The sequence below is a fragment of the Hemiscyllium ocellatum genome, chromosome 10 (assembly GCF_020745735.1).
Source record: "Hemiscyllium ocellatum isolate sHemOce1 chromosome 10, sHemOce1.pat.X.cur, whole genome shotgun sequence".
Lineage (NCBI taxonomy): Eukaryota > Metazoa > Chordata > Chondrichthyes > Orectolobiformes > Hemiscylliidae > Hemiscyllium > Hemiscyllium ocellatum.
Window position 1 is genome coordinate 103,977,239 of NC_083410.1, and position 22,198 is coordinate 103,999,436.

At 43.6% G+C, this 22,198-nt stretch overlaps 1 protein-coding gene across 2 annotated transcripts in view; it reads left to right on the plus strand.

Annotated features, from left to right (window-relative positions):
* Window positions 1-2,482: 2,482 nt before the first annotated feature.
* LOC132819522 (1-phosphatidylinositol 4,5-bisphosphate phosphodiesterase beta-1) overlaps window positions 2,483-22,198 on the plus strand; it is an 893,680-nt gene continuing 873,964 nt past the window's right edge. For both annotated transcript variants that reach the window (XM_060831077.1, XM_060831078.1), the window contains exons 1-2: window positions 2,483-2,878; window positions 5,675-5,752. In XM_060831077.1, coding sequence (XP_060687060.1) covers window positions 2,780-2,878; window positions 5,675-5,752 — 177 coding nt within the window. In that variant the 5' untranslated portion in view covers window positions 2,483-2,779. The remainder of the gene's footprint in view (window positions 2,879-5,674; window positions 5,753-22,198) is intronic.

Genomic DNA, 22,198 nt, shown 5'->3' on the forward strand with positions numbered 1-22,198 from the left:
TCTCTTGTGCTGATATTTTTCAGGTGCACTTGTGAAGTTAAAATCAGCAGCTTTGTAAAGCGTAACATAATTGACTCAGGTTTGTATACTCCTCAAGCAATTTAATGAAATTTTTCTGGGGGTGTAAAACCAGGGTCATTCCTGTTAACTAGATAGTTACACAGGTAATCCTTAAATTCACTTCTGGAAATCAACTATGTTACACAGCATTGTTCTGAGAGATAATGTAATCAAGATTCACAAGATGGGAGGAGAGAGAGAGAGGAAGGCTATCTCCTCCAGTGAGTGTGTCAAGAACTAAAGGTTATGGAGTTAAAGTTAGTGGGAAAACCTCTGGAGGCAAAAATAAGGAGATTTCTCACTGAAAACCTTGTCAGGATGCAGAATGGCTGGCCTGAAAAGGTGTTGGACGTTGGCTCGATCATTAATTTTGTAAGGAGATTGGGCAGGTTTTTGAGGATGAGGCACTTACAGGGTTACAGACAAAAATAACACAGGAACGAAGCCCTAAGGTCTTTCAAAGGATCAGCATGGGCATAATGGACCAAGTAAACTCATTCTGTGTTGTAAGTTGGGTCATTATGTTAAGGTTGTACAGGATGCTAGTGAGGCTTCTTCTGGAGTACTGTGTCCAGTTCTGGTCAGCCAGTTGTAGGGAGGATATTATTAAACTTGACAGGATTCAGAAAAGCTTTACCCCGATGTTGCCAGGAATGGAAGGTTTGGGTTATAAAGACAGGCTGGGACCTCTTTCACTGGAGTGTAGGAGGTTGAGGAGTGTCCTTATAGATGTTTATAAAATCATGAGGAGTATAGATAAAGAATCCAGTAGGGGATTGAAAGACATATTTTTAATGTGAGAGGAGAAAGATTTTAAAAAGACAGGAGGGACGAAGTTTTTACACGAGTGATTTGTGTGTGGAATGAACTTTGAGAGGAAGGTGGTGGATGCGGGTACAGTTACAATGTTTAAAAGACATTTGGATAAGTACATGAATAGGAAAGGCGTTGGAGGGATATGGGCCAAGTGCAGGCAGTTGGGACGAGGTAAGTTTGGGATGATGTTCGGCATGGACTGGTTGGACTGAAGGGTCTGTTTCCCTCTGTATGGTTCTGTGACTCTCTGGCTTTATAAATACATTCAAAGGTGAGGTAGATTTTTAATCATGAAGGGAGTCAAAAGTTATGGAGAAAAGGTGGGGTGGGGGGGGTGGTGGATGGAAGAAACATTATTTAATTGTAGCAGAGGGTCAGCCGAAGGGCATCATTTCATTGGGCCATGAGGTTCTGCCACTCTACAGCATGCTAACCAACTTGATAGGACAACTGCATCAGTCCTGAGGGAGGGTCACTAGACATTAACTCTGATTTATCTTCGCAGATGCTGCCAGGCCTGCTGAACTTTTCCAGTAATTTATGTTCCTGTTTCTGATTTCCAGCACCCGCTGTTCTTTTGCTTTTTGATTAAGAAAACTACCCAACTGAGCTAACACCCAGAGCTGTGCAGCATGGAATACAGTCACAAAAGTAGCTATTCCAGAAGCAAAATGACCACCTCATTGTTTCAACCATCATGTTGCTTGTGGTCTACATGGTAAGAAAGGGAGGCCAATGTCAACTCTCACGAACATTAGCTTGATGTTAGATCATCAGAGTCATAGAGCCATTGAGACGTACAGCATGGAATAAAACCCTTCATTCCAGCTCATTCCTGCTGACCAGATATCCTAAATTAATTAAGTCCCATTTGCCAGCATTCGGCCCATATCCCTCTAAACCCTTCCCATTCATATACCCATCCAGATGCCTTTTAAATGTTGTAATTGTACCAGCCTCCACCACTTCCTCTGGCAGCTCATTCCATACATGCACCACCCTCTGTGTGAAAAAGCTGCCTCCTTTTAGGTCACTTTTACATCTTCCCCCCCCCCTCACCTTGAGAGACATTGGCTATTTGCCCTACCCATGCCCCTCATGATTTTATAAATCTCTTGTGATATGATCACCCCTCAACCTCTGATGCTCCAGGGAAAACAGCCTCAGCCTATTCAGCCTATCCCCGTAGCTCAAACCCCCCTCAACCCTGGGCAACATCCTTGTAGACCCACGGTGTGTCTTATGAATAGGTGATGGACACAAGTATGGAAAGGGGATGTGCTACTATAAAATCCCCACAAGTTAAGGATGTTTTTGCTGTTGAGTGGGAATGTGCTGAGCTCTAATACTATTGGTCGTGACAATGACTGTTAGCTAGGAGTCGCTGTACACTCTATACATGTGTGCACAGTGTTTGTGTGAGAGAGAGAGAGAGAGCTGTGCTGGACGCAGAGACAGTCAAGTCACTAGCTTTTCCTTAAAAAAAATATAATGTTAGTGTCTAGAGCCTGTAGCGTCTCAGGGGTCTTGCTGCAGCTTTCAACACAGATCCTCCCCTCAGTGACTGGCTTCTGCTCCCAAGACCATTGAGGCAACGTGAGAGAACTGAGTCAGTGGGCTATCTCAGTGTAGCACTGAGGCTGTTTTTATTTTGATGTCTGTCAACTGATTGAGTGGTGGTGGTCCTGGGGGGGTTTGTGTGTGGTGCTGTTGCAGGATGGGGTCAAAGGAAGAACATTAAAGAAAAAGGGAACTGCCAGCTGGATTAACGTTGTTTCCCCCCTTCCCAGACACTTACTGTGTGTATGGGGAGGTTTAATTTGATCAGTTTATAATCACCCCCCCCCCCATCCCCCCATCACTCCTCCACCACCTGGACTTGGAGAAGTTTAAATGTATCTCAATGGCTGGGGCTCAAGCTGGTGTACACGCCCTTCAGCTCAAACCTGTCAGCGTACCCGAGAACTTAAAGAAGGGAAGCAAATTTATGAAATGGGATGATGTAAGTATTGAGCCTGGAATATAGCAGCTGCTTAATATTTCCTGTAACCAAACCTGTGTTTTATTTGTAGCTGACTGCTTCCCTCATTTACTTTCATCCCTCCTCTCGTCCAAATATTTGCAGAGTATTTCCCCCTGTATCTGTTTGTTTATCCCTGTTTTCTCTCTCTCTCTCTCTCTGTGCGTGTTTGGAAGTAGCCGGTGCAGGTTTGGCTGCTGTTGCTCCGAAGCCTCCCCGTGCAAGGGAGTGCGACTCTCCCCGCAATCTCTCCCCGGCCACAGGGAGCTGGGAGAGACGGCTTTAAAAATAGCCCGGTGCTGGTTGTGTCTCAGCCCATGCCTTTTCCCCAGCACCAGCCGCGGTGTGGGGAAACTGGCCTCGACCCTTCCTCACTGCGCGCTCCCCGCACTCTCTGCCTCTCCTCGCCTTACGGAGCTATTCCTCTCCGGGTTATCGCTTTGCCTCGACGCAACTCGTGTCTTTTTTTTATTTCCACAGACGTGCGCGTGTCCAACATTTAGGAAGCTTTGTTTCCTGCCCATTTTCAGCCTGGAGATCAGATCCAGGCTGGCAGCATGTCATCAGCTGTTTGTATCTCAACGTGTGTGTGTTTTGGTCTATGTATATTTGTCTGTGTGTTATGATCTGTGAATGTGTGTTATGACTTGTGTATACGTGTGTGTTATGAACTATGTATACGTGTGTTATGAACTGTGTCTGTATGTGTGTCTTATGAACTGTGTATGTGTGTGTTATGAACTGTGTATGTGTGTGTGATCTGTGTGTGTGATCTGTGTTTGTGTATGTCATGATCTGTGTATACATGTGTGTGTGGTGATCTGTATGATCTGTGTATATTTGTGTGGGTGTGCGCACTATGGTCTGTGTGTATTTGTGTGGGTGTGAATGCTATGGTCTGTGTATATTTGTGTGTATGTATGTGTGTGTGTGCACTATGATCTGTGTATATTTATGTAGGTGTGTGTGGGTGTGTGCTCTATAATCTGTAAATTTGTGTGTGGGTGCTGTGATCTGTGTCTATTTGTGTGTGCACTATGGTCTGTGTATATTTGTAAGTGTGCGCTACAATCTGTATATTTGTGTGGGTGTGAATACTGTGATCTGTGTACATTTGTGTGTGTATGTGCTATGATCTGTGTATGTGTGTGCACTATGATCTGTGTATGTTTGTCTGGGTGTGTGTGCTATGGTCTGTGTATATTTATGTGCGTGGGATATGATCTATGTATATTTGTGTGTGTGTGCACGCTTTGGTCTGTGGATATTGGAGAGTGTAGGTGCTTTGGTCTGTGCATATTTGAACAAGTCTGTACCTTAGGTCTGTATATATTTGAGCACGTGTGTGTGTCTACGTGCCTTTGACCTGTGTATATTTGAGCATGTCTGTATATTTGGTCTGTGTATATTTGAGCGTGTGTGTGCATGTGCCTTTGGTCTGTACCTCAGGTTAGCATTAATTTGTGACTGTTCATGTCCTTTAATCTGTGTGTTGTACTGTATTAATGGAACAACAGCAAATGGACTGCACCAATTCGGCTCTGTGCTGACCCTAACGTGCAAACCCTGGCTCTGTACAGCTCCCTCAGTGCCTGTAAGATCAGCCACTGTGATTTATTGCATTTAATTGGAGTGATGCAAATCAGTGGTGTGTTTGCGGTTCTGAAATCTGATGTGTAGTAATGCATTCACAATCACATTTACCACCACGCTTATCATTGTTTTATAATGAAAAACAAGAAACGCATAACTGACAGCAGGTGGGTTGTTGGGGCTGGGGGAAAGTTTTAAGAACAAAACGATTTTAAAAAAATTGAAGTGGGTGCTGGTGAAGCAGCCACAGCGTCATTAAGAGGACCATCAGTATAAAGTATTCTTTTCCATTTTATAGGGTAAATGGTTACTTAGTGTCTCTCTTTCCAGCATCTTGAGAGCATTCATGGTGACCAGAGTAGCTGCAGTGATTAAACCCATCAACAGGTTGAGGGAGCAGTATGTTCCTGCTAAGCTTAAGACCACAGCAGGCATGCATGTAAAAATTCTTTATAATGTTAATTCTCCCCTCTAAAATAAACTTGAAGATAATAATCAATGAACATTACTTATTGAAAATGGGCTGCAGTTAACTCTTGCTATTTACCAAAACGATATCAAAGATTTCAGAGCCACTGCTGTTAAAAAAAGTTAACTGTGTTCAGGAAACTTGAGGAAGGCTGAGACATTAACTGTGTGAATACTGGAGGGCATAAGTTTAAAGTGAGAGGGGGAAAGATGTAAAAGGGACTTGAGGGCCAAGATTTTCACGCAGAGGGTGGTGCATGTATGGAGTGAGCTGCCAGAGGAAGTGGTGAAGGCTGGTACAATTACAGCATTGAAAAGGCTTCTGGATGGGTACATGAATAGGAAGGATTCAGAGGGATAAAGGCCAAATGTTGGCAAATGGGACTAGATTAATTTAGGATATCTGGTCGGCATGGACGCATTGGACCGAAGGGTCTAATTCCATGCTGTACATTTGTGACTCTACTGTTAAATGTTGTGCATGTATTAAAAGAAATAAATTGCACCATAACTCGGTTCTGATTTCTGTAGTAATGTGTCTGAAAGTACTTTGACAGGAGAAATACAAGTTGAAGAAGCCTTAAATGTGAATAGCCATGCGACATGCCTTTTGAATTTTTCACCCAGATGCTATCGGTGTTGATCATTAACACCTTCTTTGAAGATTCACTGGTTGCAGCAAGTATCATAACTTTTGTGTCTCTCTCTTGTTGCCAGGATTCCACGACTGTAACTCCTGTTACTTTGAAAGTAGACCCACAGGGATTATTCCTTTACTGGGCAGATCAAAATAAGGTGAGAACATTACACCCATTTTATTGACAAGACCTTACTGCAGGTAAGCAGTGGCTCATTTGCTAATGCACTTGGGGCGAGCAAATATTCAAATGATTTCCAACCACGCAATCGTTATGGAATCAGATTGTAAGTCGCTTGGTCTAAAACGTGTATAAGATGCGCAAGTCTGAAAAATTAAGTCAATATTGACTTTGCAAATATTCTTTGACAAGAAACAAAATACTTTCATTTTGCACAAAAGTAAGTTTAAAGACAGTGCTCGGGGTAGTTATGTTCATTCTAGTAGCCCTGAGGTCTATGAGACTAAAATAGAAATAGTTTAGCTCTTGAAGAATGTGGGAGTAAAATAACATAAAAACAGAATAGGTGTTTCTGAACTGGTTAGTTGTAAACATATTCTGATTACACTAAGTCATGTTGTGGTTGATCTGGAGAAATTGTACATTGTGTGTTTAAACCGAGGGGAGCAAAATGCTGGATTGTTGCTGATTCCTTGAGAGCAGGTTAATGTTTACCGAAAGGCAGGCTAACTGTGATCTGGCAAAGCTGCAAGTGGCAACCTACTCTTTGTGTTCCCGTTGGGTTACTGAACGACTGCATCCCCTTCTGTTACTTCCCATCTTCAACATTCTGTGTTTATTCTCGATGATTATCCTTCAGTGTTGATTTGTGGCAGCAGCACAAACAATCCGGATAAACCGTGACTGCAAAATGAAAATCTGGAATATGTCAATATGAACCACGAAGCCACAAATTCCAAGTGTAAAGCTTTAAATTAATGTGAGAGTTCTGTGAAATGCAAATGATGTTTTGCTGTTTCTATTTTTAACGTTCCCAAATTCCTGCCTTTGCAGACAGTAAATTCTATCCCTCGAGAGACTCCAGCTAAGATATAGGCATATCCTTAGGCTGCAAATGAAAGTGTTCCTTTACTTAAAGAACCACAAAAAAAAATTGAAAACTGTTTCAGGGAGACATCTGTGACACAGTTGGCTGACAAGGCTAGTCTCATCAAAAAAAAATGATTGATGGATGAGCAATTGAAGTTTTTGACTAGCTTAAGGCCTTTTGCTTCATGCACCCCGTTAAATATATTACTTTGAATAACTTCCACTGATCAGACAGAGAATTCTTCTTTTTAAACTCTAAAGGAAAAATAAACGAATGATGAATATCAGAAGCAGCAATGAATCTTGAGGCAAATGCAAAGTAATAATAATTCCTCCATCCCAAAAATTCAGGGAACGAATCTTTGAGAGATTTTGCATAAAAATGATGGGTTGCTTTTTTCCTCTCAAACATAAACTGACCCAGACTGACTCGGTGTTTTATAAGCTGCAATATTTAACTTCTAATAGGTCAGTGCCATACAACACTGCCAAAATCCTTCAACAAAAATTCTGCCTGTAATCAGCATATTGCTTTACATTTGTACCTCGGGGTGATTGAAATAACAGCTGTAGAAAGATGATGATATTTCATCTTATAACTTTGTTGCATTATTTGTTTTTTTTTAACTTTAATTGGAGCTCTGGAAAGAGAGAGCATTCTTGTTTGAGAAGGCTGTTTAATTCCTTCAAGTTTGTGACAAAAAATAAATCCCATGTAACTTGCGTTTGCAAAGATTGACATTGCATTCTGAGTGCTTCCTTTCAAAGTCTATGAAGTGCTAGAAGGGATTGAAACGAAGCCTGGTGGAGCTGGTCAAACTTTCCTGTTGGCGACCTTCGCTGATTGGTTGACGCAGATGTGTCTAGGCCTGAGCGATTTGTCACGGGCACACTTGACTTCGATTTGGGGACTGACATTGACAGAAAAGTGAGCATATTGTTTGACTGTGGGGTATCATTGGTTCTCAATGCTGGCTGACCTCCCTTTGTAGCCTAAATATGATTGATTTATTTCAATTTCTCATTGCGGTTGGAAGATGATTCCGTCACGGGGAGTCTAGGACCAGAGGGCATAAAGAGGTGCCAATTTAAGGCTGAGATGAAGAGGAATTTCTTCCGTCTGAGGGTTGAGCATCTTTGGAGTTTCTTGTTACAGCAAGAACTGTGAGGGTACTGTCCTTGTGTTATTTAAGGCTGAGACAGATTCTTGATCAGGTGGGAAAGTGGATGTGAGGAACATCAGCCATGATCCTATTGAATGATGGAGCAGGCCTGAGGGGCTGAATGGCCTGTTTGTGTGTGTGTGTATTTCTTATGGAAGTGTTTGGACAGGGTGGGGAATACAGAGAGAGGAGAGAGACTCCGAGATACATTCTTCCAATCACTCCGTATTGGCTGGAGAGAGAGAGAGTGAGAGGGTTGCTGGAGCAGATGTCTCACGCCAGTCAAAGGACAGCATCCTGAGATTTGAGAGATCGATTGCAATATCAAGGGCCAGGTTTAACTTTACTTCGAAATCTGCGTCTCTCTGAATAATTTTAGAAGAATCGACACATGTGGGAAATGAAGGGTTACAGCGAAAAGGAGCTGAGAGTTTTGCTTTTGCAGATTGCTGGGTTGTGTTTTGTTGAAGTAAATAAATCCGAGATGGCTATGGTAAACTATTTGGTTGTCACAACCATCTATGGGATCGATCAGCAATGCCAGTGATGGGTCGCTATATTAGTTTAATGGGTGGTGTGAGTGCAGTGAAGTAACATTGCCTTTAGTGATATAATCTGTATCAGCATTTAGCCTCTGGTGGATTGGTGGCATCCTTTTAATCTTGTAAATTATTCTATGTTTCTGTAGCTGCTCGGCTGCATGAGATATGACAACGGTGCTGGTTTTGTTGCTGGCAATTGTTCATTGATCAATGTCTGATGGGCGAGTCCAGCAACTGCACTTCTTGAAGGCATCTATTGTAAATGGAAGGACGCGGTGGTATGAGAGCCAGCCATCTCCATCACCGATTGCCTATCCAGTCAGTCACACCAGCACGTTGATGGTGGATTGATTGACTCTCTCTTATCAGGTTCCACAGAGACTTGGCTCCAGGTAAAACGAGTCTCTTGACCTGTGCTGCTACCCATCAATATCATAAAGAATCTCCAAAGCAAACTGAGGGAGAAGCTGAACTGAGATACGATGAGCTTTGAATCACAGAATGCCTCCAGTCTGGAAACAGGCCCTTTGGCCCACCACTGACCCTCTGAAGAGTAACCCAACCAGACCCATTCCCCTACTATCCTATATTTACCCCTGACTAATGCACCTAACTTACACATCCCTGAACACTGTGGTGTTTAGCATGGCCAATTCACCTGACCTGCACATCTTTGGATTGTAGGAGGAAAGTGGAGCACCTGGAGGGAACCCACACAGACACAGGGACAATGAGAGAGTTGCCTGAGGGAGGAATTGAGCCCAGGTCCCTGGTGCTGTGAGGCAACGGTGCTAACCACTGAGCCATCATGCTGCCCCTGGCTCCCATCTTTGCTCGTCTAGATACACCTCATGCCTCCAAGACCTGGGCCGGTGGGGATGTGCAATCAGACCTCCTACATACGATAGCTTGAGGAACAAGTGAGAGTCCTGTGGTGAGTAACTGTCCTCCTGACTCCCCAGATCCTGTCCCACCATCTGGGAGTGTGGTGGAGCACTCTCTGCTTGCCTGGACAAGTGTAGCTCCAACAACACTCCAGAAACTTGGCACCATTCAGGGTAGTTGATTGGCACCCTTAAATGTCCACGCACCCCCTGAAACATTCACTCTCCCTCCTCACTGGTGCACAGTGGTGGCAGTGTGTAGAAGACCCACTGCAACAATTTGTCGAGTGCCCTTTGATAGCACCATAAGACCCTCTACCAACTGGAAGAATGAGGGTAGCCCACAGATGGAAACACAACCATTCACAAGTTCCTCTCCAAGCCACATACCATCCTGACTTGGAAATATACTGCTGTTCCTTCACTGTCAATGTGAAGGAGAGGGGGGGGTGCAGGCAATCTCAGAGAAACCGATAAAATCCTAACGGGACCAGACTACAGTAAATGTGGGGAGGATATTGCCGGTGGCTAGTGAGACCGCAGTCTAAGGATACAAAGTTAAACTACTTCGGATTGAAATGAGGAGAAATGTTTTCACCAAGACAGTGGGGAGCCTGTGGAAGTCTCTACCACAGGCAACAGTTGAAGCCAAAACTTTGCATGTTTTTAAAAAAAAGGAGTCAGTTATTGTTGTTAGGGCTAAAGGGATCAAAGGATGTGCAGAGAAAGCTGGAACAGGGGACAGAGTTAGATGGTCAGCCATGATCATATTGAATGGTGGAGCGGGTATGAAGTTCTCACTCCTGCTCATATTTTCGATGTTTCTATGTGAGTCATACTGGCATCCACAAACTTCAGTGGTTTAAGAGGGTAGCTTATCTTCACAGTGGCTCAGTGGTTAGCACTGCTGCCTCACAGCGCCAGGGATCCGGGTTTGATTCCCACCTCTGGCCACCATCTGTGTGGAGTTTGCACGTTCTCCCCCTGTCTTCATTGGTTTCCTCCCACAATCCAAAGATGTGCAGGCTAGAGTGAGTTGGCCATCCTAAATTGCCCATAGTGTTAGATGCATTAGTCAGGGAGAATGGTTCTGGGTGGGTTACTCTTTGGAGGGTCGGTGTGGACTTGTTGGGCCGAAGGGGCTGTTTCTATACTGCAGGGAATCTAATCTAGACAGGTGTTGATGGTGAACAAATAGGCTAGCCAATGACACCCATGTCCCAGTTCAAGAGAAATACAGCATTTTTAAAAAAAGACTAGTGCCAGACTGGACAGGGAGATTGCTGGAGGTTAGTCCGCACATTCGATGTTGCTCGTCAGTGTGGAAGACAGTTAAGCTGGTCACATTAGTTCCAATGTGCCGAAACTCTCTGTCATCAAGGGCTGCTTGTGTGAGTTAGTGAGCCTTGTGGGAGCAATCTGTATTTAAATCAAGGTTCACAATTAATTCATTGTGAAGCTGGAGATACAAACTGACCTATTATGGTGGTCAAGGGTTTATCCAGTAATAAACACTGAGGACAGCCCTTCACATAACGATTAAAAAAAACAGGGCAAATCAGCAACAAAATCAAATAAAACGAAACATGTTTGATAAAAGGCTTGTCGTTGAAGCTTCTAATCTCACACTCATTAGGCTAGATACAAAAACCAGCTCTAGATACAAGAATGGCAAGTTTCAAACTGGGGCAGAGCGGGAAGCGATCTTCTGTATGAACATTGCTGAGGGTGATGGGAATTATATTGACAAATCAACCTATCAGTCAGGCTCACAATTATCATGCCTTGTTGGAATGTGAATATATTCGTACGTGGGGACCTGGTCTCTCGCAGGTAAAAGCAAGGTGGCTGGGAATTAATCAAACGTGCTGGGGACAATAGTTTCTTGGTGCGTTTTTGAGGACAGTATACCATGATTAATCAGCACTCAGTTTCTCGTGCAGTGCAGATTGTTGTTCCCTTTTGGAAATTTAACATTCTTTCTAGACAGGATGAAACACTTTGAAAGCATGTCTTTCCCAATCATACTCCAGTTCTATACCACCAAGCCATTCAGATGGAGTCATGTTATCTTGGCAGAGCTGTAGCTTGGAACTGGGAGTTGCCTCGGTGAGTTAGCTGTACCCTAGTCCATAGTTGCTTCCCTCGTTTTTCTCATGGTGAGCCATTGCAGCTGTTCAGCCAGCGGTGTTGCTGTGGAATTTGTTTGCCTCAGATTATGAGATCAGCCACTGGATGTTGACTTGGTTCCAATGTTTGAGCATGAGCCATTGTTTGACCCCAATACCAACCTTGTAACGCTGCATAATTACTGCAAGAGGAATGCACTATTGTAATGCAGAAATCAGACAAACCTAATGTGGATAAGTGCAATTGACCAGAATATGGAGAAAACTACGGCTTTGTATTCTGAAACCTGGTCTAGCGCATGTTCCATCAGGTTATTTGTGCATCCAAGGTGTTCTGTCTGAGCTTCGTTCCCAACAGTGACTACACTTGAGCGATCACACTCCAACACCAAGGAATCACTGGCCCAAGACTGTCCCAAAGTGAAGGAGGAGCATCTGGGAAGGCATTGAACACTTTGAGACTTGCCGTTGGGAGAAAGTGGAAGCCAGGTGACAACAGGGAAAGGAGCACACTACCACATCAACGCCCCACCCACCCATTCCCGTGACCACCTTTTGCCCTAAGTTGACAGAGCCTGTGGAAGCCTCTGTACAGTCCTCTATGGACTCGCCCTGAGAGTGGCAGAGAGTCATCCCCATCTCTGAGGGACCGCCAATGAATGAGTGATACTCCAGGAAGCATTTCACAAGGCCATTCAGCCCATTGTGCCTGCAAGGGTTCTGTTATTTAGTGCCAATCTCCTGTCTTTTCCCTGTATCCCTACACACCATATCTATCCAAGTAACCGTCCAGTGTCCCTCTTGAATATCTGAATTGAAGACAAAAGTAGAAATTGCTGAAAAAGCTCAGCAGGTCTGGCAGCATCTGTGCAGAGAGATCAGAGGTAACGTTTCAGATCGAGTGACTTTTCCTCAGAACCTGAATTGAACCTGCCCCCACCACATTTTCAGGTGTTGCGTTCCAGACCCTAGGTACTCACTCGGTGATATTTCTTTCTCTCATGTCACCCTTGTTTTGTTTTACACATCACTTTTAAATCTTTGCCATCTCAATCTTTATTTCTTTTGCAAGTCTCTCCCTATCTATTTTGTCTAGCCCGCTCATGATTTTGACTTTGAATATTCCGAACAGATGTCCTCTCAGTCATCAACTCTCCAGGGAGAACAGTCCTAACCTCTTCAATCTAACCTCCTAACTGAAGCTAATTTGGCTGTTAAGCTCTTTGGAACACTATAGAAATTCAATTTATTTCATTTGCGATGAGATTTGAGATAGATACATGAAAATAAAATAAAACAACTCGACAGAAAAATGCCAAAACTACAATTTGAGAAATTGGGAGCTAATTATATCTTCATCTGTCCACATATTGCATATTAACTTTGATGTCTGGAGTGAGATTGCAACAAAAGTGTATTGAATGCATGTTGTTCTTGTTGGAGGTGCACTGATGGGTTTATTTATGTGTTAATGGTGCTGGGTCAGACGAAAAATGCTTCTTTGTAATTACACACGAACATCGCACAAATCATCCAAAACGCTCGCGTAAACATTTTTAGATTCCATTTTATTTTCTCGGTAACTGTTCCTTCTGCGCTCAGAATGAGGCTTTAGAAGTGAATCATTTGCAAGGTTTCATAACTCATAGTGGCGTGAAAAGCAGCTGTGTGCGTCTACATCTGAGTGAGAAGGTCATACAGAAAATCTTCAATTCCCTCCCACTCCTGGTAAAAGAAAGACTTGCACTTCTTGCCACTGCCTGGCATCTCGAGATATTTTGCAAACCCATGAAATAATTTTGAGGTGAAGCCGTGTGTAATGTGCAGCCAATTTGCACACAGAGAGTGAAGGCAAGGTGAGGTGGGTAAATTCAAGGGTTAAGAGTTGAGAAAAGTGAGTAGAGAGTGATACCTGGAGAACGGAGAGGGAAGAGTGGTAACTTGAGAGGGTAGAGGACCTGATGTGATGGGGAGTGCATTCACGATGGGGCAAAGACAATCTCTTAAAGGCCACATTTAGCCGCCCGGCTTTTCTGGAAAATGAAGTCCACCAGTACCTGGACGACCTCTCTCCTTCAGCCTTGCCTCACCCTTGTATCGTCTCTCAGCCGAAAGGTGGGAAATGAAAGAGAGGAAGAATTAGAAGGAGGCAGGATGAGAAGGGAAGCAGAGACAAGAGGCAGGCGAGAGAGAGAAAGAGTTGAGAAACGGAGATTTAAAGACAGAAAGAGAGAGAGAGAGACAGCAACGTGACAGTGAGAGAGATCAATGTGAGAAAAGCTGTCTTTTTCAGTGAGATGCGTGCTGCACCACAGGAGGATCTCTGGTATATAATTTACCTACACTAGTAGCTTCTGTACTCACCACAGAAGCAACAGCCAAAAATATTCAAAGAAGTGAGCCTTATGAAATAATTAGCTGGACCACTAGGGAGTGAATTATCGTCAGATCATCAGCATTATTAACAGAATGTGTTGTGGCCTGGCATGAGTATAGTTTGTTAACAAAGGAACATCACCATCTGTAGCTCTTCTGAAGAGAAGAAAAATAATCAAAGTTATGGACTGTTGCCATCTGTACTTGAGATACCAGATTCACTGTTAATCCTGGTCCTTTTTAAACAGTTTTTGCTCATCTTTTATATTCCTCATTTTCAAACATCTTTACTGAAACACCTAACTGTTTTGGAAACTGCACACAGGCCAAATTCAAATGTGGTTGTAATTCCAAAGGTCTATATTGTCTGAGCAGCATCTGTTGAGGATAGTATCTCACACTATCCAGCTCCATAACTTTAACAAAATGATTCCCATCATCAGCACGGAGTTCAATTAAAATCTCCAAACAGTTGTCCAGGTATCTGACATCGCAAGTAGATAGCTAAAGCACCTTGGTTTTTGGACAAGTTGACAAGAAAGATGTGAGAAAGCAAATTGTAGAGAGGTGGAATTGGTAATTGGAGTGTCTGTTTTTCTTGGTCTTTGATGTGGTGCAATTAGAATTAATTTTTTAAATGCAATCATTGCATCCTGATGGTTAGCAAAGTAACTATATTTTCAACAATTATAAATGTTACACTACTTAAAATGCGTTAATAGGCATCACCGGTTGGAGCTGCATTTATTACCCATCCCTCATTGCCTAGAGGGCAGGTTATAGTCAACCACTTTGCTGTGGGTCTGGAGTCACGTGTTTTTTTTTATAATGTATTTTTATTAAGAAAAAATAGATTTTTAAATATTACAACAAATACAAAACAATGCAATTCAAAACAGTACAAAACTAAACCCAAATAATAAAACAAATTCCCCAACCCACCCTCCTACACGAATGTATAAACATATATAGAGAAGTATAAAATTTTTTAAAAATCTAAACTAGCTATTTAACTAACCAAATAAATACCTAATAACAAACAAATAAATAGCAATAACTCAGCCCAGCCAAACAAAACACTCATACATTCACAGTTCCCCCTCCCTGGATTTTGGACTCATGAAACACAATCATTACGGCGATATAAAAGCCCTTGTTAGTGTGGCAGATAAATCTGTGTCCAGGTATTTCAAAAAGAGTTGCCATGTCTTGTAAAAATTCTCAGTTTTGTGGTGTACCATATTTTTGTGAGAAAATCCAGGGGAATATGCTCCATAACAATCTTCTGCCAACCCGACAGGCCTGGGGGGTTTTCTAATATCCAACCTAGCAAGATATTCTTCCTTGCACAGAATGTAAGAATATTGAAAAGTTTTGCCTTATGCGAGTCTGCAGGAAATACAATGGGTAGGCCCAAAAGGAGCAATATAGGGCCCTTCTCCACCCCTGCACCTAAAATCCTCTCCATTGCACCCACTACAGCGCTCCAATATGTTTGAAGCCTGTCACAAGACCAAAGACAATGGGTAAGAGTACCTGTACAGACCTTGCACTTGGGGCAGGCTGAAGATTCCCCTGGTTGAAATTTTGACAAACGATCTGGGGCTAAGTGGACCCTGTGGAGAATCTTCAACTCTAAGGCATGGGTCCTATTGCAAATTGATATCTTCCTTACATTCTCCCAAATATCCTCCCATGCCTCTCAAGAAACTTCAACACCCAGCTCTCTTTCCCACATCTTGCAGAGTCGATCAGACTCATCTGAGGTGGCACCCCCCAATTGGTGATATAGAGTACTGACAGAGAGCATGCTCTTATCCCTTAGTACCCCTCTTTCTATGTCAGATTTGTAGGGATCAGTCAAAAGTGTGGTCCTTTTGAATAAAATCCCTAATTGAAAAATACGAAAGAGATCTCTATTAGGTAACTCGTACTTCTGTACTAACCGATCGAAGGACATCATTACATCTCCCTCAAATAAATCACCCATGCAAGATATACCCCTAGCTGCCCAATGTCCCAAGTCTTCATACAAGTGGGATTTGACCATGTTATTGTGTGCAATTCTGGTCTCCTTCCTATCGGAATGATGTTGTGAAATGTGAAAGGGTTCAGAAAGGATTTACAAGGATGTTGCCAGGGTTGGAGGATTTGAGCTATAGGGAGAAGTTGAACAGGCTGGGGCTGTTTCTGTGGAGTGTTGGAGGCTGAGGGGGTGACCTTTATAGAGGTTTGTAAAATCATGAGAGGCATCAATAGGATAAATAGACAAAGTCTTTTCCCTGGGCTGGGGGAGTCCAGAACTAGAGGGCGTAGGTTTATGGTGAGAGGTAAAAGATATAAAAGAGACCTAAGGGGCAACCTTTTCACGCAGAGGATGGTACGTGTATGGAATGAGCTGCCAGAGGAAGTGGCAGAGGTTGGTACAATTACAACATTTAAAAGGCATCTGGATGGGTATATGAATAGGAAGGGTTCAGAGGAATATGGACTGGGTGCTGGCATGTGGGACGAGATTGTGTTGGGATATCTGGTTGGTAAGGATGAGTTGGGCCAAGTCTGTTTCCATGCTGCACATCTCTGACTCTATGAATAAGCAGTGGCTTCAAATCCAATGCAATAAAGGTGTCCCACAGCTTTTCTATAATCTGTTCTGAAGAGTAAATTCATTTGCCAGATGAGAGAGGCTTGGGTCAGAGCAAGTATCATTATCACAAGTCTTAATATCGTATGAAAGCAGATTGTTTGCAGTCTACATTACCTGTTAACTTTAGTAGCTGTCAGGAGCAACTTGTCTCCATTTGTCCTTGGGTATCGATTGTGAATAAATACACATTAAAGCACATGCATCAACATAATGTTTTGCCATTTTTTTCCCATTTGTTGCCAGATATTGGAACTTTAAACAGGATGGAATGAATATTTTGCCCTTGATGTACAGGGTGAATTAGCAGCACTAAACACTAGAAGTGACACGTTTTCAGTGCCTAAAACCTGTTGTTCTCACAATGTAAATGTTTGCATTTTGGCTTCACTGAACAGTCCACCTGAAGAACTTGAGAACTAGGAGCAGGAGACCATCTGGCCCATCGAGCCTGCCGTACCATTCAGTAAGATCATGGCTGATCTTTTTGTGGACTCCGCTCCACTCACCACCACTACCCCCACCCTACACCCGCCCTCACCATAACCCTTAATTCCTTCACTGTAGAAAAATCCATCTTTACCTTAAAAACATTCAATGAGGTAGCCTCAACTGCTTCCCTGGGCGGGGAATTCCACAGATTCACAATCCTCTGGGTGAAGAAGTTCCTCTTCAGCTCAGTCCCAAATCTGCTCCCCCTCTTATTTTGAGGTTATGTCCCCTCATTCGTCTTTCACCCACCAGTGGGAACAATCTCCCTGCTTCTATCTTATCTATTCCCTTCATTTATTTTACACGTTTCTATAAAATCCCCCCTCTCATTCTTCTAAATTCGAATGGATATAATCCCAGTCCACTCAGTCTCTCCTCATAAGCCAGGTTAATGACTCTGTGACTAAATGATATGAATATTGCTGAAAAGTGGGAGGTGGTCAAAAATTCTCAAAAATCAGGACCAATTCAGTCATGCTTTTCTCTACTGCAACGTCTCGGCCAATCTGTCAACCAGTAAGTACTCTCTCCTCCTGCTGCATAACTTCTTGTGGTGATTTGAAATTTGGCATTTTTGCATTTGTCCTTATAAACAAATGATGAAAAGCATTGGAACCATGTCTTTTTTTAAAATTTTCTCAGCGGCTGTTTGATGACAAGATAGGAGTTTTTGTACATGGAGACCCAACACTCTGACAGTCACTAACATCAGTAATCTCAGCTCGGTGGTGTATGGAGGTGTTTTTTCACTCACAAATAAAATGTAGGGACTCTTTTTTAAAAAAAATAGTTTTCACTCTGTGAATAAAATCCTCTGTCAGTGCGGATATATATCTGAGGTCAAGTACGTTGATTTCGGCACTTGTAGAGTCATGGTGCTGTACAGCATGGAAACAGACCCTTCGGTCCAACTCATCCATGCCGACCAGATATCCTAAATGAATCTCGTCCTATTTTCCAACATTTCAACCTATCCCCCTCAACGCTTCCTATTCATATACCCATCCAGATGCCTTTTAAATGTAATTGTACCAGCCTTCACCATTTCCTGTGGCAGCTCATTCCATACACACACCACTCTTTGCATCAAAAGGTTCCCCCTTAGCTCCCTTTTAAATCTTTCCCCTCTCACCTTCAACCTATGCCCTCTAGTTTTGACCACCCCTACCTAGGGGAAAAGACCTTGTCTATTTACCCTATCCATGCTCCTCATGATTTTATAAACTTCTATAATAAGGTCACCCTTTAGCCTCCAAGGGTCCAGGGAAAACAGCCCCAGCCTGTTCAGCCTTTCCCTATAGCTCAAACCCTCCAACCTTCCCAGTATAAATATAGAGCACATTTGCCTCCAGTGGACAGAACACCCATGTGTTTTGGTTTTTACTTTAGTCTCCCAAAAAATATAAAAGTAAAATATCCAGAAGGAAGAACTTGTGCTTCTCTGTTGAGTTGCACAAACTCGGGGCACTCCAGAGCTCTTTTGCATAAAGTACTTTTTGTAGCACAATAACAGAAAACATAGGAACAGAATTAGGCAATTGAACAGCTGCACCTTTCAGTGAGACCATGGCTAATGTGATCATCCTCAACTCACCTTTCCCTGCCTTTACCCCATAACCCTTCATTCCTTTACTGATTAAAAATCTGCTTCAGCCTTGAAAGTGCTAATGATTAATCATTAGCAGTAACCATTGTCAACCTGCTTTGTTTTTGAGTCTGGCTGGAGCCTTGTCTTTCCCCATCTCTGTGATATGCAGCCTTACAGCTTTCGAGAATGTTTGTTTCTGTTTGTCTAATTCTGTCCTCTGGAGTATCCCTAATTTCCAAGTGCTGGGCGGGTGGTGTCCATGTTTCAAACTTCCGACTTACAGACGAGATCCCACGTTAACAATGAACTTAAAGATTTGACACACGAGTAGTTGCTCGGACTTATGAACAACAGTTTCATATTTTTCGGGGGTGGCATGGTGGCTCAGTGGTTAGCACTGCTCCTCACAGCGCCAGGGACCCAGGTTCGATTCCTGCCTCGGGTGACTGTCTGTGTGCAGTCTGCACATTCTCCCCGTGTCTGCGTGGGTTTCCTCCGGGTGCTCTGGTTTCCTCCCACAATCCAAAGATGTGCAGGTCAGGTGGATTGGCCATGCTAAATTGCCCGTAGTGTTAGGTATGTTAGTCAGAGGGTAATGGGTCTGGGTGGGTTACTCCTCAGAGGGTCAGTGTGGACTTGTTGGGCCAAAGGGCCTGTTTCCACACTGTAGATAATCTAATCTTCATCCATTTTGTACTCTGACGTGTACACGAATTGGCTTTTAACCATACTCTGCAAGAGAACCTTTGTGTCCTGAGGACTGTATGGAGTGTTGATAAGGAGAAACTTTACCCCTTGGTAGAGAAGTCAATAGGCGGGACCCGTCACCATTTCAAAATAAGGTTTAGAGGGGATTGGAGGAAAATGTCATTATGAGCATGGTGATTATCTGGAACTCAGTGACTTAAAAGGACGGTAGAATCCTTGCAGTATGGAAGCAGGCCATTTGGCCCCTACCAGCCCTCTGAAAAGTATCCCTCCCAGTCCCAACCCCCTACCCCTGCATTTCCCATGGCTAACCCACTTAGCCTCGACATGATGGGCAATTCAGCATGGCCAAACCACCCAAACATGGCACAACTTGGACCGTGAGGGGAAGCCGGAGCAAACCCATACAGAGAATGCGGAAACTCCACACAGAGAGTCGCCCAAGGGTAGCATCGACCCCGGGTCCCTGACGCTGTGAGGCAGCAGTGCTAACCACTGAGCCACTGTGCCGCCCAAATCCTCAGGAGGCAATAATCATCAAAACTATTTAGATGAGAGAGGGTTCAGAAGAGATTTACCCGGATGTTGCCTGTTATGGAAAGTTGGAGTTATAAAGGAAGGCTGGCACTTTTTTACTGGAGTGTAGGAGGTTGAGAGGCGATCTGATAGAAGTTTATAAAATAATGAGGGGTTTAGATCGAGCTGATCATAGTTGTCTTCCCTGTAGGATGGGAGACTTCAAGACAAGGGGACATATCTTTAAGGTGGGAGGAGACAGATTTAAAAAAGACATGAGGACAAAATGTTTTACACAGATGGTGTGGCACGGTGGCACAGTGGTTAGCACTGCTGCCTCACAGCACCAGAGACCCGGGTTCAATTCCCATCTCAAGCGACTGACTGTGTGGAGTTTGCACATTCTTCCCGTGTCTCTGTGGGTTTCCTCCTCAGTCCAAAGATGTGTAGGTTAGGTGAATTGGCCATGCCAAATTGCCCCTAGCGTTAGGTGAAGGGGTAAATGTAGGGGAATGGGTCTGGTTGGGTTGTGCTTCGGTGGGTCGGTGTGGACTTGTTGGGCCGAAGGGCCTGTTTCCACACTGTAAGTTATCTAATCTAAACATGGTAGGTTGCGTGCGGAGTGAACTTCCTGACGGAAGTGGTTGATGTGGGTACAATTACAACATTTAAAAGGCATTTGGATAAGATAGAAAAGGTTTGGGATATGGGCCAGGAGTGGGGCCAGTTTAGTTTGGGATTACGTTCGTCATGTACTGGTTGGACCGAAGGGGCTGTTTCTGTGCTGTGTGACTCTATGACTGCTTGAAACACCATAACATACAAGGCCTAGGGCCATGTGCTGGAAAGTAGACAGATTTTTGATGACCATTGTGGTCACAGTGGTGTGTACTGTCAAACATCTGTGACTGAATAACCTTTCAACCTCAGCTTGAGATCAATTCTGTTTAAATATTTTGATAATCAGGACTCTCATCTCACCAGTTTTGGCTCGAGCTGCCTTATAAACATCAGTGGGATGCGGAGATTGCAATGCTGATATGCTATGGCAGAGGCTTTAATAGCTCCTCGTGTGTCTCACAGTCAACATTTGGCTTATAGCATTCCTGTGAAGCTCCTTGGAGAAAGGTTTAGGCACTACGTACACTCAAGTTGTTGTTGGATCGCACCATTAGTTTCTCTGTCTCTTTTGAGGAAACCCAAAGTTCGTTCCTCCATCTTCATAGAATCCCAACAGTATGGAGGCAGGCCATTTGGTCCATCGAGTCCACACTGACCCTCCGAACAGCATCACACATGGGCTTGCCCTGTCACCATAAACACATCAATTTGAAAATGCTACACACTTTTGGTTCTCCACCCTCTAGAATGTGCTTTTAATAACATTTAATGTTGCCTCTTCCTCTTAACCGAAGGACAAATGTTAAAGTTCCACCAAACTCTTCGCCAACATTGATTTTTTTAAAAAAAGGATTATATCAGCGAAGTTTGAGGGTTTTCCAACAAGAATACAAAAGATCTGGAATGATTGAAGCAGTGATGAGAAAAGAACAGATGGGTAAAGACAGGAAGATGCGAGTTCTTCAAGTCCTCTCTGGAAAAGGCTGACATGAAGCAATTAATCACTTGTTGTCTGTGAAAGACGACAGATCGGTGCAGCGTTCACATGCAGGTTGGGAATATTGCTATGGCAACAACCACTTGTATTTACTTAGCACCTTTAATGTCATGAAACATCCCAAGCCACTTCATTCAAGCGCTCATCATAAAAACAAAATATGACACCGCGGAGATTTATGAATCACGTGACTCTGTTAACCTGATTTTTCCCGGACCAAAAGATGGAGGAGAAAGTGAGGACTGCAGATGCTGGAGATCAGAGCTGAAAATGTGTTGCTGGAAAAGCGCAGCAGGTCAGGCAGCATCCAAGGAGCAGGAGAATCGACGTTTCGTGCATAAGCCCTTCTTCAGGAATGGAAGGGCTGAAGAAGGACTTATGCCCGAAACGTCAAATCTCCTGTTCCTTGGATGCTGCCTGACCTGCTGCGCTTTTCCAGCAACACATTTTCAGCAAAAGATGGAGGAGCAGACGTCGGCTGTCCGGCCCATTGAGTCTGCTCTGGCCCTCCGTCAGATCAAGGCTGATCTGATTATCCTCCGTTCCACTGTCCTGCCTTTTCTCCAGAGCCCTGGATCTGATTACTGATTAGACATGCGGCTAATTAACTTTCGACTGCGCTTCAAGATCGACCCTCACCAGCAACCTGCAACCTGACAGTTTTCTCAATGTTCCAATGTCCTTAGAATAGAATCCCTACAGTGTGGAAGCAGGTCATTCAACCCACCCAGTCCACACCGACCCTTCGAAGAGCAAGCCACTCAGACCCGCACCCCCTCCCATCCCTGTATTTCCCAGGGCTCATCACCTGCCTCACCCCTGTTTACTATCGATTAAGTTATTCTATATTCTGGTCGCTTCTGTTTGTGTTTCACTCGGTAATATTGCAAATA